General features: G+C 37.2%; 1 protein-coding gene across 4 annotated transcripts in view; it reads left to right on the plus strand.

The window, feature by feature from the left end:
- The window catches only part of CNKSR2 (connector enhancer of kinase suppressor of Ras 2), a 311,777-nt gene that overhangs the window by 247,558 nt on the left and 45,323 nt on the right, over nucleotides 1-18,896 (plus strand). For all 4 annotated transcript variants that reach the window (XM_030305850.1, XM_030305851.1, XM_030305852.1 and 1 more), the window contains 5 exons: nucleotides 25-98; nucleotides 396-467; nucleotides 8,147-8,214; nucleotides 15,051-15,151; nucleotides 17,730-18,282. In XM_030305850.1, coding sequence (XP_030161710.1) covers nucleotides 25-98; nucleotides 396-467; nucleotides 8,147-8,214; nucleotides 15,051-15,151; nucleotides 17,730-18,282 — 868 coding nt within the window. The remainder of the gene's footprint in view (nucleotides 1-24; nucleotides 99-395; nucleotides 468-8,146; nucleotides 8,215-15,050; nucleotides 15,152-17,729; nucleotides 18,283-18,896) is intronic.

Raw genomic sequence — 18,896 nt, forward strand, 5'->3', positions numbered from 1 at the left:
TGAACAAGATTGTTGCCTCTTTAGGATGAAAAAGCAGAAGGATTCATCAGTCTGCCCGAATTTAAAATTGACAGAGCCAGTGAATGCCGCAAGAAATAGTAAGTTGATTTTATTTGGGGAGAGGGAGAGAAAGGAAGGGTGTTTGTTGTTTTTTTTTTTTTATTTCTAGCTTTTAAATCATAGGTCACTTCTCTAATGCTTTCAAATTGAGGTAAAAACAAAGCAGCTTTATGAGCAGAAAATTGAATTTTTTACTGATTTCTGTCATCATGGCATAAGCATTATATATGTGAATTCAGGTTAGATGTGGAGGTAATTTTATCTATAAAAATTATTTGGTTCTAACTTATTTTCCAATTTGAAATAAAATAAATATACTTTGTTTCCTTTTGCAGTGCATTCAAAGCCTGTCATCCTAAAATCAAAAGCTTTTATTTTGCTGCTGAGCATCTTGATGATATGAACAGGTAAAGTGTTACTAAAATTTCAAAGTACTTAGAAAGTCAGTTAGGCTTAGAATTCTAAGTTTTCCATATTAATGCTTAGAGAATAATGTCACTGTGGTACATCAGTTTAAAATAAAATGGACTCAGGCATTGCTGCATGTAGCCATACCTAACTTCAGAGAACAGCATTTTAAAAGTCAAAATAAACTTGTTGACTGTTTACCAGGTTTACCAAAAATATGCCTGAATCCATATATAGACCAAAAACATCCACTGTAAAAAATAAAAGATTTGTTTTTATTTTTTTTTTAACATTTTTATTTATTTTTGAGACAGAGAGAGACAGAGCATGAATGGGGGAGGGTCAGAGAGAGAGGGAGACACAGAATCTGAAACAGGCTCCAGGCTCTGAGCTGTCAGCACAGAGCCCGACGCGGGGCTCGAACTCACGGACCGCGAGATCATGACCTGAGCCGAAGTCGGACGCTTAACCGACTGAGCCACCCAGGCGCCCCAAAAAATAAAAGATTTTTTAGAAGTCTATTTCAAGATATGTCTTCAGGGGCGCCTGGGTGGCTCAGTCAGTTGAGCATCCGGCTTCAGCTCAGGTTATGATCTCACAGTTTGTTAGTTCAAGCCCTGTGTCGGGCTCTAAGGTGACAGCTCAGAGCCTGGAACCTGCTTCAGATCCTGTGTCTCCCTATCTTTGCCCCTCCCCTTCTTACTGTCTGTCTGTCTCTCTCTCTCTCAAAAATAAATAAATATTAAAAAAATTCTTTAAGACAGGAGGGTATAATTAGAATACCTCCAGGGCACCTGGGTGGCTCAGTCGGTTAAGCAGCAGACTTCAGCTCAGGTCATGATCTCATGGCTCATGGGTTCAAGCCCCGTGTCAGGCTCTGTGCTAACAGGTCAGAGCCTGGAGCCTGCTTCAGATTCTGTGTCTCCCTCTCTCTCTGCCCCTCCCCCTCTCTCAAAAATAAATAAACATTAAAAAAATTAGAATATTTCCATTTTGCAGCTGCTAATGAACTAATGGATCTAGGCAATAGCCATCCATGGCTGCTTATATCACAAAAAGAGAGAGAACTAGATATTAGGAGCCTCCTGTGAGAAGTTCACAATACCTCCTGTGAAGTCATCTTCTCACCTCAGAAAAGCCAAACCTAGGTGCCTGGGTGGCCCAGTTGGTTGAGCGTCTGACTTTGGCTCAGGTCATGATCTCACAGTTTGTGAGTTCGAGCCCCACGTTGGGCTCTGTGCTGACAGCTTAGAGCCTGGAGCTTGCTTCAAATTCTGTGTCTCCCTCTCTCTCTGCTCCTCTCCCGCTCATGCTCTGTCTCTCTCTCTCCTTCAAAAATAAATAAAAACATTAAAAAAATTTTTTTAAAGATATGTCTTAAAATGTGTTCCCAGGTGGAGGGAAAAAAAAGATAGTCACCAAAAAACCTGACTCTTCCAAGTGCTGGGTATTCATGACATAACATCCATCTCAATTATTTAGTCCTAAACAAAGTTAATATTTCTTTCTGTAACCTTTCTTCTATCACTGAACAAGGTTATACAGCCAAGTGATTAGATGGCTGCATGGTTGGGGCGCCTGAGTGTCTCAGTCGGTTAAGTGTCGAACTCTTGATTTCAGCTCAGGTGATGCATGATCTCATGGTTTGTAGGTTCATGCCCTGTGTCAGGCTCCGCACCAGCAGCACAGAGCCTACTTGGGATTCTCTCTCTCTTTCAAAATGAATGAATAAACTTTAGATGGTTGGCTACATGGTCATTTGGACCTGTGGGGGGAAAAATATATGTATGTGTATATATAAATTTCCATCATCTACAACATTCTGCTTCAGATTTCCCACTTTAGCATTTATGAATTTGATTCTTCCTTTTCCTTCCTTTCCCCTCTCTCTTTTCTAGATTTATAGAAATTAGGTTTAAGATTCAGATGTTTCCTTTTTACAGGTCTTTAGCAGGCAGTACATATTACATACATAACTTGCCAACAGTTAGGGAGAGGCAGCACAGCATAGTGATTTAGAGAATAGACTTTGGAACCAGACTGTCCAAATCCCAGATCTCACACTTACTAGCTGTGTGATCCTGGATATAGAACTGGACCTCTTTATGCCAGGTATTGACCCCTTGAAAAATGGACATAATAATAATCTCTACCCAAATGACTTTTGTCAGGAGCAAATGAGCACACATAAAGGGCTTACAACAGTCCCTGCTCAATTATAAGTGCTATGTAAATGTTTGCTAGCAATGTATATCCCTTTCATATATTTTGGGCTTTTGCCCCCATTTACCTTTCTTTATGTGTCTCAAAAAAATTAGTATCCAGATATTTTTAAGCACAAAATCGAGCAACTTTATAAATGTACTTGAGCACACTAAATGAACACTTAATATGCTTTTATAAATGATCTTGGTGTTTTGACACTTGGGAGTACAGGCATGGTTTGTCCTAAAGCAAGGATATGAATACAAGGAAATGGCAAACAAAAGTGTTGAGAACACTTGATAAAATGTTTTATTATTAATAAGGGAACTGAGTCTTTCTTGTACTTCCCAAAATCTTCTTTTGATGTACATTACCATTCTTGACATTTCACACTAGGCAATTGGAATTTGGAGAGCTTTTTCTCCTTAATTTGTTCTCAAAATGAAAATGTTTATTCACATGTTCATGGGGTAAGGAGAAGTTGTGATACTCTATTTTTTGTTTTAATAATTTTATAATTCTCCTGTTCTAGTTATTCACTATTTATTTTATCACATGTTGAGCACAGTGCCTTTGGGATGAATATGAGGGGTTTACATCATGACCAAACAGAAAATAAGTGGTAAAAATGAGCATTATCCTATTTTACAAGATGGATACACTAGAATACAACCATCTCTAAAAATTAACATGATTTAATTATTCATGAAACATGCTAATCATGGTCTTTTTATGAAGTACGAAACCATGCCTGGTCTCTACCTGCCCTGTGTTAGCAATAACTTCAAAAGTGTGTCATGTCACTGCTCTTCCCTAATAATCCTATAGATGTATCTGATTCAGGATATCATAGAAGCTAAAGCAAACCCATTTTGTTGTTTTTGTTGTTTTTGTTGTTTTTTCTAAGCAATGAGTCAAAGTGAAAATGTGAAACTGATCAAATATGTCATCTCCACATCATACATTTAAAAGTGCCGTTTTATGTAAGCCTTGCTATGGTGCACTAGAAACTTCAGAATTAAATTGTCCTGAAATACTGAATTTTTTTAAAACTTTAAGTATAATGGACTTTTATATTTTTATTTTTCTTTTTTTTTATAATCATATTCCCAATGTCTACTTTCAATAGGCAAGTTCTTAAAAATTACTTGTTAATAGACGGGAGGGACATCAGTGCTGTAAATAAATAGACGATTAGAGGTTGGGAGAGATCCCCTCCAAAGATTTTGTTCAGGAACCTGATTGTTACTTAACAGTAAGATAATCTGGGTGTTGGTTCATGCTATATATAATCTTTTAAAGGAATGTACCTAAGTCTTCAGAGATTTTATATTTATGATATTATAATTATGCTAATCATAGCTATAAGCTTTATCTGGTTATTTCTTAATTTCCAAAAAACTATCATATACATTTTAAAAATATAGTGCAAGTTTTGACAAGAGATATAAAGTAAATTTAATTACATGTACCTGTATATACCCAAATATATGTATGTATATACATATACCCAGATATATGCATATATATATACATATATATGTATACATATACACAAGCGTGAAATATTTAAATCTCACCTTCTATTTTTTGACCAACTGTAAGTTTGATTGTGAGGTAATTTGCAAAAATACTTTGGAGGCCCCCCCCACCATCCATCTGTTTCCTCCTCAGAAATGAGCATTAAAACATGAAAAAAAAATTTTTGCCAGTCTTTGTGAAATCTGTGGGAAGAAAACAAAATATCATGTTTCTCAAGTATTCTGAGACTTATTTACTGAATTCATTTGGCCTATATATTCCTTATTATGTCAGCACTTAGGTCTTTATAATTGTGAGGATTCACTCATTTCTATTTGGTAATTACTCTTTGGACATTTTTCCCATAGTTCGTACTCATTTTTTTCCTCTCAATACATTATTCTTTGTTAGTTATTGATAGCTTCATGGGAAGGCTCAATATCCCCTTACCTATATTGTCTTGTTTTAAAGCATCAGTGACAGGATAAGGTGCTGAATGTGGACCTCATATCAAAGCCCTTCCCCATCACTGAATTCAGTGCTTGTATCCCTAACCACCTTTTCTTAAATTAACCACCCCCCCATCCTTAGCACCTTTGACTTTCTAATTTTTTACGTTGCTATTTTTGTAAATGGCACTTGACACTACTTGACATATGTTTATTTGTATCCCTGTTTATTATCTGTTGCCCTCACTAAGATGTAGTCTCCTGAGAAGGCAGGCACTTTGTTTGGTTTCTCTCTATCCTTGGAGCTTAGAATAACAGTACCTTGTAGACATAGGTTCTCAATAAATATTACCTGACTCAGTTAATGCATATGTATCTGCTGTTTATAATGGCCTATAAATACCAAATTATACTGCAGCAAGTATATAGGTAAGCCTCTTCTAGTTGAGGCCTTGAGGACAAGTTTACCGAAGACAGCACCAACGACTGTGTAGTGTTCAGCCTTTTGTGCCTATGCACACTGACCTGAGTTTATCCACATACTTTCTGCAGAGTTTTTATCATGAACAGAATTTTTCTTCCTAAAAGTAGGCTAATTTTTCAATTGTTTTATGACATTTAGCAATTCTGGAACTCATTGAAGGCAGGAATTATGTCTTATTCATTTTTGTGCCCCCAAAACATAGCTCATTGTTCAGCATATAGCAGGCACTTAGTAAATTTGTTGAACTGAAAAATCAAAGAAGCCTTTTTCTTAGTTTCCTAATTCATCTCATAAAGACCTCATTGTTCTTTAAACTTCTGACAAAATGAAATTTCAGTGATATTTTTTATAATAGTCAATATGAGGGGTTCTCATCGTTAAGATGAGATTTGCCTTCGGCTCACAGTTGGTGAGTTCAAGTCCCACATTGGGTGAGCTTGAGCCCCGCTTCAGGTGAGCATGATCCCCGCTTCAGGTGAACACGAGCCCCACTTCAGGTGAGCATGATCCCCGCTTCATGTGAGCTCATGCCCCGTTTCAGATGAGCTCCAGTCCCGCTTAGGGTAAAAAAAAAAAAAAAAAAGACAAAAAACAAAAAAACACAAGCCCCAGGTGAGTCCCACTTCTCTGTCTCTCTCTCTCTCTCTCTTTCTGTCTCTCTCTCTGCCCCTTGCACAGTTGCGCTCTCTCTCTCTCTTTCTTTCTCTCTCTCTCTCTCTCTCTCTCAGAAAAAAGGAGGGGGGGGCACCTGAGTGGCTCAGTCAGTTAAGCATCAGACTCTTGATCTCAGCTGAGGTCATGATCTCAGTTACTGGGATCGAGGCCCACATCCTGCTTTGTGCTGACAGTGCAGATCCTGCTTGGAATGCTCTCCCTCTCTTTCTGCCCTTCTCCCCTGCTCACGCTTTCTTTCTCTTTCAAAATAAATGAATCAACATTAAAAAAAAGAAGCACTGGGTGTTGTATGTAAGCCAATTTGACAATCAATTATAATAAAAAATAAAAAATAAATAAAACAATGTCTAGGTTTATCTATATTAAAAAATAATAGTCAATTTGAGGTACTTCATTAAAATTCACTAATATATGTTCCTGTAGTACTGGTATCATCATTTTCACCCCAAAAGCGCCAGGCACATCTTTCCTAAGAGTGCTAAGATTTGTCTTGTAGTACAAATTCAACCCCATTCTCACTACAAATGACCTATAAACTAAATTTCAATTTTGACCTTTTTACTAAGATTAGAGTCATTTTTTAAAGGTTACTCATCATGAAGTTGACTTATTAACTTATAATTTGTAATTTTTTGGAGTGGCTGTATACTATGCTACTGAATTTATTTGTTCAATCTTTATTTTATTTCCTTTATGTTCCACTCCCTTCTTCACTTCCCCAAAATACTTGAGGTGATAATTACATTGTAGGCTTTCTCAAAATAAAGTTGGGTTTTAGGTGACTTACTCTTAACATTGAAGTTTAAATTTCCATGGATGTGATTTTGTCAATTAGAGACACAACTTTCCTCCCTTTCCAAGATATTCTAACTATCTGTTGCACAGTTAATACTACTGGGCATAAATGATGAAATATATGAGTCACTGAAAAAAGCATCATCTTTCATTTGACACAGTAGATAAGCTCTTGGGAGAAAAAGTTCTCAAACAATTTTTTCTTAAAAATATATCTTGATCAGATTATTCCACAGTTTAATGATGTTAACTATACTATTGATTCCAAATTTGAGGTAGTTTGAAAGAGGGGTTTTTCCTCAATTTCTGATTTCGGAAATTATATATGGATCATACCTCAGAATAGGCTAATGGGAAATTGTCAGGTTAATTTAAAGATTTTGTGATTTGATCATCTGGTAGAGTATAAAGAGCTGGAATAACTAACACAGGGAGAGACCTGGTGGAACAAAAGATAGAGATTAAAACACTGGAAATAGCATCACTACTGAGAGAGGAAAGAACTAAGATTTATTTTTAAGTTACTATTGTTCATGGAAATAAGTTTTTAAGATCTAAATAGAGGTTAAAATTGTATTTGCTCATTTGGTCTTTAGAAAACAAATTGTATTTAGAGACAAATTTCCAAAGTACTCCCAAGATGTGTTTCCCCCTGGAACATTAAACTTAAATAACTTTCATCAAAACTAATACTTCATAGTGAAATTTATTTTGACCGGCAAGGTCCATAACTTTTTTTCTCATCAGTATATATTATATTAAAAGAGCATTTGTTCTGAAGAAACAAACAGCAGAAATATTTGGACTGCTTCTAAATTTGGAGCAACAGAAATGATAGGGCTCCGATCATCTTAAAACCCTCTATATTACATATATTTACAGGTTTGCTTAAGACTTTTCTATCGAAATATCATCTGTAGTGTGGCAGCAATTTATACCACAGCAAATTATACAGCTCATTGAAAGCTCGATGTGTCAAGAATAGCAAAGAACACATCTTTTATGTAGAATTATCTCATATATTCTTAAACATTTTAAAATAAACATTTTTATTAAGTTTTAAATTTTAATTCCAGTATAGTTAGCATACAGTGTTACTTTCAGGCGTACAGTATAGTCATTCAACAATTCGGCACATTACTCAGGAATCGTCACAACAAGTGCCCTCCTTAATCCCTATTACCTATTTTACCCATCCTCCCACTCACCTCCCCTTTGGTAACCATCAGTTTGTTCTCTACAGTTAAGAGTCTGTTCCTTGGTTTGTCTCTCTTTTTACCCACTTCATTCCTTTTGTTTCTTCAATTCCACATAGGAGTGAAATTATATGGTATTTGTCTTTCTCTGACTAACTTACTTCATTTAGCATAATATACTTTAGTTCCATCCATGCCGTTGCACATAGCAAGATTTCATTCTTTTTTATGGCCGAATAATATTCCATTGTATATATACCACATCTTCTTTATCCTTAAAATAAATATTTTTTAAAAGTAAAATATAGGAAATTCAATTGCAGTGTTACTGATTTTAATAGTTGCTTTTTCAGGTGGCTTAACAGAATCAACATGCTGACTGCAGGATATGCAGAAAGAGAGAGGATTAAGCAAGAACAAGGTAAAGGAATTTTTTTTTTACAGTTCTGGGGTTTTTGTTTTGTTTTGTTCTGCTGTTATCCTATACAGTGATTCACTACTATCAGTTAAGTGAAAATGCATATATCAGGCTGTAGTTATTTTTCTTTTTTGCACTTTGAATCCAAACCATACCATCTTAAAGGTGAGGTTTAGTAAATTAAACAGATGGGGAATAAATTCTAAAATTTTTGGAGCAGCTGATGTGGAGTTTGTTGCTGTCTCTCTCAGTCTGTTTCCAATGGAGGACAAAAATCTTACAAATTTAAAAATCTGTAATTGGTCCTAAATATCGACTAGAGTCCAGGTCCTTGTTGGTGAGGTTTCTTTTTTTTCTGTTTAGTGGTGTCATAGACATTTAAGTGGACTTTTATGCAAAGAGCTCAGATGGATGATTCCTCCTTCCATAAATTATCTCAATTGGTTATGTTCTTCAGTTCTGTCACTCTGTAATTCTGTGATCTTATGGATCTTGCCTCAGTATTCACCTCAGATATACAAAACACAATGTCATTATACAGATTTAAATTTTAATGAAAGCTGTGGTCACCATTCTGAAGTTGCTTTACATTTCCAAAAAGTGTTTATTGTATATCCCTTGGAAGCATCAACAGTTTTTGGAAATCTTTTGAGGCTTCCTAAAGCTGAAAGAATTCTACAGATTGATATATATATATATATATATACAAACTTATTTCTAGTTGTGTCTCCAGTGGGCATAGACTATTTGTTTATGTGGAAATTCTAAAAACCTTGTGTTCCCTCTCAAAGTAAAACCTCAGGCAAAACTTTTCTAAACATCTAAAAGCTGAAGGTTAGAGATATCTAAAGTAGATATCCAGATCCCAAAACCAATCTGTCAGCAAATGTTTAGGGCAGGGGTTGGGAAACTTTCTGTGAAAAACCAAATAGTTAATATTTTAGGCTTTGCAGGCCCATAAGATTTCTGTCTAAACTACTCAACTCTGCTGTTATAGTATGAAAGCAGCTGTACACACATGAGGATTCTGACTGGGCTGTAATAAAGCTTTACTTATGGACAGTGGGATGAAATTTCATATCATTTTTTACATTTCAAAAAATTATTCTTCCTTTGATTTTTTTACCATTTAAAAATGTAAAAACTGTTCTTGATCTACAGACCATATAAAAATAGGCAGAGAGCCTCATTTGGCCTGCAGGCCACAGTTTACCAACCCCTGGTTTAGAGCCATGGGTGAGGGAATGGGGATGAGTAAGGCAGTGAAGGGTGAGGACTTAGGGCAGGAAGATTTCAAAGAAAATGCAAAACATGGTTCCTGCCAATAGGAATATATCATCTTGTTGAGGATATCAAAGATACACACTTGAGGGGCACCTGGGTGCCTCAGTCGGTTGAGCCTCCAACTCTTGATTTCGGCTTAAGTCATGTTCTCGTGTTCGTGGGTTCTCACCTGGCATCCGGCTCTGCGCTGACAGTTCAGAGCCTGCTTGGGATTGTCCCTCTCCCTCTCTGCTCCTCCCCACTCAAGCGCTCTTGTGCACACATGCTCTCTGAAAATAAATGGGTAAACATTTAAAAAAAGATACACACTTGAAATTGCTTAAGAAAAATTGAAGAGCAGCAGAAAAAAAATTAAAGAACAACATAAAGCCAATCAGTACTAATGGTTGCACAATGTGAAACTGATTTTTTAAAAATTTGCTAAGTGGATGCAAAATTTTTTTAAAAACCTGGGAAAGAGGCAGAATTAATGAGGAAATAACTTGCTAGAGAAGTTGATCAGTGAGGCTGATGTAAAGTCAGCAGTAGAGAGAAAGAGAACATATTTTATTCAGTATGAAGTGCTTCTGTGTAAGGCCTTCAACTAGCACGCTGATTGACTTAAGGTGAAATAGGCGCCCATCCTGCCTGAAATTACACTGAATTCTAGTAGAAAAGATCCTCTTAATATAATACAGAAAATGAAATGTAAGAAAGTACAAATCAAGTTCTGTGGAAATTAAGCTGGAGAGATTGCTTCCAGGAAGGGAGTGGGGAAAGGCTTTATGTTGACTCCATTATTTGAACCTATTCTCACAGGATGAGAATGAAGTAGATAGGAAGTAACAAAAAGGGGCACCTGGGTGGCTCAGTTGATTAAGCATCCGACTTCGTCTCAGGTCATGATCTCGCAATTCATGGTTCAAGCTCTGCATCAAACCATGAACTCTGCTGTCAACAGAGCCTGGAGCCTGCTTTGGATTCTGCGTGTCCTCTCTCTGCCCCTCCCCTGCTTGTACTCTCTTTCTGTGTTTCAAAAATAATAATAAATGTCTAAAAAATAGAAAGTGACAAAACATTCCTGGGAGTGGAAGCAGCATGGATACTTCCACAAATAATGAGGAAACAATCTCCATCAAATCAGGGTGCACAGGTGAATCCCAGCCAGGACTATGGGGTGTCAGGCCAGTTATTAAGCCACATTTGTTCATTGTTAAAAGTTTACTTAAGTTTGTTTAAACTTTTCATACTTCAACTTAATTTATAGGCCTAAAATTGTGTTAAGACTACTAAAAAATCTGTTAGCCTTCCTGCTCACATTTTTTAAAGGCATAAAAAAAACTGTATTTTATAGGTGCATATAGGTTTGTTTCTGATTTTTTTAAGATGCAAAAATTAAAAGTGTAGACAGTATACTGATAGGAAATGAATCTTTGAAAAACTCGGTTTGCATAAAGAAGGAATCTTGAATTCTCAAGCTTAACTTTCTTATTTTGAAGTTTAGCATGGTCTTTATTTTAGTTAATTTTCTTTGTACGTGGTATTATATAGCCATATATCATTATGGATTAAGGAACTGGTAAGTTATACCGTACATACAGGTTCCAATAAGTATTCAATGCATGGATTCATGATGCGCTGGTCTGGCATGTGAGTGCATATTTTAGTACCTTCTGCAGTAGTAGACCATCACTGGCAGAAGCTTATAAGAGTTAACAAGTGACGTCTCCCTTGCTAGCACATTGCAACCAGAATATCTGAAATAATTTAGTTTTCCACGTAGAGTGTATATTTCTCAGGCACTCTAACATAGGTCAGAAACATAATAGACTTCCTACCTTCTCCATTAGGTCTCATGGTATTCTATATAGAAAACAACTGTATGCATGTGTCTACTCCACACTTCTGTAGAATTATTTGACATCTTCCGAGTACTGTTCTCAGTACTGAAGTTAAGCTTCATACAAAATATAGGTGGTTGAGGGTTGGGAATATTTCACAAACATGCAAAGGAGTAACTCCAAAACACTGTTTTTATTTAAATATCCATTGCAGCTTCAAAGTGACTCTTTCATTGATTTATTTTTTTTATTTTTTTTTATATATATATATGAAATTTATTGACAAATTGGTTTCCATACAACACCCAGTGCCCATCCCAAAAGGTGCCCTCCTCAATACCCATCACCCACCCTCCCCTTCTTTCATTGATTTAAATAAAAGTTTAATGAATTAGTATCTTTAGCTCCAGAAGTGTAAAGGATGTGGGCTTCTCTTTCATTATTTGTTGTTGTACTTAGAGAAAACAGGGTTACACTAAATTACATGAAGATCAAAATTTGGCTAATTGCCTATTAATAATTTTTCTATATTTTTCCACGTGCAAGTCAGACATTCATGACACATTATTTTCAGTCACACAATGTCTTCCTAAAGCTTTAATCACATAAAAATGAATGAAATATATTGTATTTTTTGGTAGTTCTAGATGAAAAAGTCATTTTTCTCAAATTATCCTTTTGTTTTTAGTATGAAATTTATTGTCAAATTGGTTTCCATACAACACCCACTGCTCATCCCAACAGGTGCCCTGCTCAATACCCATCACCCACCCTCCCCTCCCTCTCACCCCCCATCAACCCTCAGTTTGTTCTCAGTTTTTAAGAGTCTCTTATGTTTTGGCTCCCTCCCTCTCTAACCTCTTTTTTTCTTCCCCTCCCACATGGTCTTCTGTTAAGTTTCTCAAATTATCCTTTTGTATCAACATGAGAATAAAGTGGAAATCTTCCTGTTCTACTGATGGCACTATTTATTCATGATTAGTTACATATAATATTGAATATCACTGCAAGACATTAAAAGTATCCATTTATTTTTGCTAAATGGAAAGCTAAGAAAAATAAATTAATTTGCTCATAGAATGAAAATCAAACTCATTTCAGCCTCTTGAGCAAACAATGTGCTTGTAATTTTCCACACAAACCCAAAAGAAGACTGACTGAGTTTTCTATGTAGGTTCTTCTCTGTCACTGCTCTCTCAAAGACCTACAACTTACTGTGAGAAATGAAGTTAATTTACAAAGGGGAATTTCAGTCTTTTATTCGGCAACCCAAATAAGCTATAGATTGATGGTGCTTTTTAGTAAACCAAAAATTACATCAAGTAGTGGACTAGAATTCTCCCTAATTTAGCTGAGGTGGGAAAGCAGAGAGAATCTCCCACATCTGTCACTTGTAGTGATAGCTATAGAGATCTTGATAAAATGGTGACCATCTCCTTCTCAGCATGCTGTTAAGGGCCCCTTGAGGTTCTAATTCCTTGAGACCCCCAAGGTATCAGTACAGAGGTCAAGGAGAAATTCAACACAGGTGCCATAGTTTCAGGAAATAGTGGGAAAGGTAAGAGCAAAGTGATCTTGGCAAACCACTGCTTAGGGTTGGGATGGGGTGGTGCTTATTCCATTCACCTCCAGCAATGACTTCCTTATAGTATTTCAAACTCCGACAAAACTGCCTAACCCAGATCCCAGAGCTACAGAATTCACTTTTCATTGCTGGAACTTGCTACGAGAAAAAAAAAACTGATGTCCAAGAAGATAAACACAAGGCATTTACCTCCTCTGTGATCTGGGTCAGACTGTCCTAGAATGCTACCTATAAATCCACCAAAGAAAATCAGGGGTCCTAATATCGAGTGCTTTCAAGGTGCAAAGCACTTGAATATGTATTACCTTATTTAGTACCCACCCCCAAACACACATATACACGACTCTGAAAGTCAGTTATTATTAGCCCCCTTTTACAGATGACAAAACAGACTCTGGTTTAGTAACCATCACAAGAGCACAGAGATGGTAAGTGGTACAACCAAGAATTGAACCTCCATCTGCCCAGGTATATAGTTCATGCTTTTCCCACCATTGTTTGTTGTGTACATCGCTGGGCAACTATATCAATTCATATTTGAGAGGAAGCTTAGTATACTAGCTGTCACCAGCATGATCCATTATAAATACCAGACACAAATTTAGATTAAGTAGTTTCTGCTTATCTTTTAGTCAAAGGGAATAATTAAAATAGGAATAGCATTTTCAAAGTTTTTGTATTTTGAGGCCTGAATGTAATAATCTCCACTGCTAAAGAATTTCTTTTCATGATAGCCAGAGTTACAGAACAGCAGGAGGAGGAGGGCTCAAAGCATCATGAATATATGTCAAATTAAACTCTCCCAGTGTGTCATTCAAAAGAGTCCCAGTGATAGCCCTCCAAGGTTTAGGGCAAGGCTATTTCTTAGCTCAAATCCCAGCTCTACTACTTTCTATTCAGCATATAGTAAGTACTCAATAAATATTAGCTATACTTATTCATAAACACCACAAGGAAAATATATATAAATATTATATAATTTTTATATATAAGAATATATATAATTCCTGGGTGGAGAGAGGTTCCTATAAAAGTATGTGCAGCATATAGTAAGTACTCAATAAATATTAACTATACTTATTCATAAGCACCACAAGGAAAATATATATAAATATTACAGTAAAAGATTCCTGGGTGGAAAGAGGTTCCTGTAAAAGTATGTGCCATAGTTTTTTCACCTAAATCTGATTATCAGTTAAGCCTAATGATGGTTCTTTTGATTTAGATTTTTTAAGAATAAAAATGGGTAATACTTACAGGTTTTTCCTCGTAAATCTCATAAGGAATTAACCCAGAGTTAAGAGTGGTTGCGTTATTAGTGGAACGGGTACTGATTATTGGTCTTTGTGCTGTATTTTACTTACTCAACTAATTTATGTCTCAAAATTTTTTCCTTTCCCTCTTGCCTGAGCTCTGCCAAGTCTAGCGGCTTACATTTTCTACCCTTTTAAGTAGTTCTAGAAGTTTGGAACTTGCAGCCCACATCAGCAAATTTGCCCTTTTGCATTTGGCAAGAATCAAGGTTTGCCATGTGTTTCCAAGTAGAGGTGGGAGTATCGTGTTATAGAGAGTCATGTCAGCATGACTCTGGAAACAGTGATTGTTAGATAACCAGTGAATTGGAGCCAGAAAAGAGAATTGAGAACATTATTTTTGGAGCTGTTTATATCTGTAGAGATCTACAGTTGTATATATATTGCTTTTCTTTGAGTGTTCACCTTTAGGGTAAAATGATACACCTTTAAGAGGCATCATGTGTTATTATTCACTAATTCAAGCATCAGAATAACTTGGCCTGGAATCTAAAGCACCCTAAACCTGACTTGACTTCTGCAGTGTCTTTTTCTTAACTCCTTAAAATTATAGCTATGTATAATTGCATGCTTTATTGGAATTAAGTGATTGCACTCTTCCTTCTTCTTGAACACCCAGCTGAAAATAAAAGTTTGTGGGCCTGGAGTAGTGGGTGCTGTGGAGCAGGGTATAGGAGTGGAATTTAAATGTCTTTGTGTTAGCTGGTAGTGTGTGTTCTTGAAAATATGGCTAGAAATATTTAATAGAATGAAAATATGGCTAGAAATATTTAATAGAATGAAAATATGGCTAGAAATATTTAATAGAATGTTGTATCTGTGTGTGTGAATTTACAGATTACTGGAGTGAGAGTGACAAGGAAGAAGCAGATACTCCATCAACACCCAAACAGGACAGCCCTCCGCCCCCTTACGACACATACCCACGACCTCCCTCTGTAAGTTGCCAACAGGAATGGACATTATTTAGTATCAGATTCTTTGACCCAAAATATCCCCATGTAGTGAATTGCACGTCAGACCTCAGGTTCCCTAAGAGGAAAGAACATAAGGAGTCTAAAAACAATAAGGGGAAAAAATTTAGTATGCAAAGACTATTTAATCAGGAGAAACAGTCACCACAGATTCCAGGCGTAATATCTGCCCAGTTTTATTTTAAAAAATCCTGTTTGGGGGCGCCTGGGTGGCGCAGTCGGTTAAGCGTCCGACTTCAGCCAGGTCACGATCTCACGGTCCGTGAGTTCGAGCCCCGCATCAGGCTCTGGGCTGATGGCTCAGAGCCTGGAGCCTGTTTCCGATTCCGTGTCTCCCTCTCTCTCTCTGCCCCTCCCCCGTTCATGCTCTGTCTCTCTCTGTCCCAAAAATAAAATAAACGTTGAAAAAAAAATTAAAAAAAAAAATCCTGTTTGTGTCAGAGTAGCCTTCCTGGAAATATCAGCAACAAAAATAAGTTTTCTTAGAAAAAGATATATAAATGGGCTTTATGTATCCCACACTAATAAAGTTCATTCCTATATCCTTCAGAAATGACTCATAAAAATTAATATTATATCTATATTAAACATATTTTGACAGATAGCTCTTCAGATAGTCATGGGGTCTGGTTTAATGTATGCGTTTATATGGTGCTCCAGACTTCTTAAACCTGTGTAAATGATTCTGTGTATAGCCTGTAGTTTATAATCTTTTAATGGGGTAAACAACTGTCCTAGTTTGCTTGAGACTATCCCACTTTATGCCCGTGGCCCATCAGAACTACTAAGAGCATCTCAGTAATCTCCCAGTTTTGACAATACATTGCATGGTTACAGCGTCATAAGAGTTAATTCTGGCTATCTTGGGACTGAGTCTTCCACATAGGAAATGGAAGCTGAATTTAGGTGACAACAGCACTCAACCTAATTACACCTCCATATTACTCTAGAGGATTTTAAATAAGACGCTACACAAGATGTTGATAAAATTCTAGGCCATTTCTCAACCTTGGCTGTGCATAAGAATCACTTCTGTAACATTTTAGAAATGCAGATGTTCAGACCCTATCCAGACATTAAATCAGAATATCTGAGACTACAAACAGCTCACTAGACTAGACTGTGGGCCTGCTGTATTCATCTACACATCCCCATGGCTTAGCACAGCACTGGCACTTATTTATTAAGTGCTTAATAAATATTTCTGAAATGAATAAATAAATATTTCTGAAATAAATGAATGGGTCCTTTTGACTAATAACTAAAAGGGAAGCCACATTTTTAATAACAGTGTTTGATGTCAATGTCTCTTAGCTAAGAATTGTTCCTAATATGTATGCACATTTCTTTAATAAATGCTGAGTGTAACAGAATGCAAGGATGAGCTATAGAAATGAAATCGTGAAGTCAGTGACAAGATACAGTTTATATCATATTTTCCCTCTTTGCCTAAAACATCAGGGCCTGAATAATTCCTTTTAAATATTTATAAAAGAGGAAGAAAGGGAAAATGCAGCTTCAGGGAACAGCTCTTTAATCATAGCAACTTGTGAATTTCAAGAAGGAAGCTATTTACATTGTTATTAACATGTGGGAAGATAAACTGCCCCCAGAAGATGCCATTTAACTTCTCCTTTACCCAGAGGGGCAGCGTGTGCTTTTACCTCAGCCAGGCTTGTCCTGGCCACCACCTGAGCCCCATTTGCCTGGATCACATTTGACAAATTCAACTCCTCCTGCCAGAAAGGAGCCAGAGCTGATCTGTTAGCCCCAAGAGCTAGAGTAAGCCTTGTCCCCAGTAGGGGCACCTGCAAGTCTTTTACAGCATTCACTTGATGCCAGTCCATTTTCTTGGTTGTACTTTGTACTATAATATATACTCCCAAACTTTAAATTCCAAGAATAGAAATATTCCATTTTTCTTTTGTGTTTATGTACCCTGAGGTGCCCATGCCCAAGGCAGATGCTCATCCCCATCAGAGTATAATCTCACCTTGCCTGTATGTTTAACTCTACAAAGTGCCACAAATTGAAAAGACCACAAGAACACCTTTCATTGGGGCCCATAGGAGGATTCATTCACCTATGAAGAAGAGGAGGGGTTCTGTCCGATTATAGGCACCTTCTTTTCACATCCAAAAGCCTCTCTCCTTGCTCTCACCCCCAAACTCCACAAAATCCAGAAATATGAATTTGGCAGCAATTATTCAGGGTTTTAAATTCCTAGAGATTTTTTAAACTTCATATTTTTCTTAGTTGCTGAATATTTCTTACATAAGCACTCAAATTTTCTTATGCTTCACTGTTGTGCAACTTTGCATGTTAATATGTCAGACTTTTCATGAGAGTCTGGTATAGGTGCATTTCAACACTCCACATCTCAGTCTCTTAAAATATCAGCTGGGCCTAACTTTGAGATGTCTGTAAACTTGACTAGTCATTAATTTGGTAAATGTTAACTGTTAGAAATCTAATGTGTTCCTTGGTAACAGAAGTAGTCTGTTATTTTCTGTAGAGACTGATCAGAGGCTCCTTTCCACAGATGAGTTGTGCCAGTCCTTACGTGGAAGCAAAACACAGCCGGCTCTCTTCCACAGAGACCTCTCAGTCACAGTCCTCCCATGAAGAGTTTCGCCAGGAAGTGACTGGGAGCAGTGCTATGTCCCCCATTCGCAAGACAGCCAGTCAGCGCCGCTCCTGGCAGGATTTAATCGAGACGCCCCTGACAAGCTCAGGATTACACTATCTTCAGACTCTGCCCCTGGAGGATTCTGTCTTCTCTGACTCCGCGGCCATCTCCCCAGAGCACAGGCGGCAGTCCACCCTTCCAACTCAGAAGTGCCACCTACAGGATCACTATGGGCCGTACCCCTTGGCTGAGAGTGAGAGGATGCAAGTGTTAAATGGAAATGGGGGCAAACCTCGAAGTTTTACTCTGCCTCGAGATAGCGGGTTCAACCACTGCTGTCTGAACGCACCCGTTAGTGCCTGTGACCCACAGGATGACGTGCAGCCCACAGAGGTGGAGGAAGAGGAGGAGGAGGAGGAGGAGGAGGAGGAAGGGGAGGCAGCAGGGGAAAACATAGGAGACAAAAGTAAGTATGTTGGAGATCCTTAGCCTGTGTACACAGAGTCCTAACCTTTTCAAACTTCTTATTTTAAGAAAATAGAATTTTGTTTCCCTTTTTTCTTAAAATAATAGTCTTGCTGCACAGGACGTTAGGTATCCTTTGCCGTTTTACTTTCAGAAATTGAGTAACATGGGGGGGAGAAAGGTGGATAATGAAGCCTATATCCCAGGACACCCAAAGCTAGAGCAAATGCTTTTCTCCAGTTACCCATTTTCCTTGTAAGGTTAATGATAGTCATTTCTTTTTCTCCTACCTCTTATCCACTTTCTTCTCCCTTGTATATATCATCCCTTTGGTCCATAGTCATTGCCCCCTGAGTTTGGGTTAAGAAACTAAATGCTTCAAGCACGGTGTTAGCAGAACCTTGGTTGAATACGTAAGTGAACACAGAAACACACATATACGCACACATACATATACAACTTCCCTTTTCACTATTAAAAGATTTAAAGGAAAAATTCAAAAGAGTTTCCAAGAAGAAATTTCAAATAGCATTTCTGTCAACTCCAAATGGCCAAAATTGTTTCTAGAAACCAGTTTGCCAAAAGCATTTATTTATTTTCTTGGTATATATGTTA

The sequence above is a fragment of the Lynx canadensis genome, chromosome X (assembly GCF_007474595.2).
Source record: "Lynx canadensis isolate LIC74 chromosome X, mLynCan4.pri.v2, whole genome shotgun sequence".
Classification (NCBI taxonomy): Eukaryota; Metazoa; Chordata; class Mammalia; order Carnivora; family Felidae; genus Lynx; species Lynx canadensis.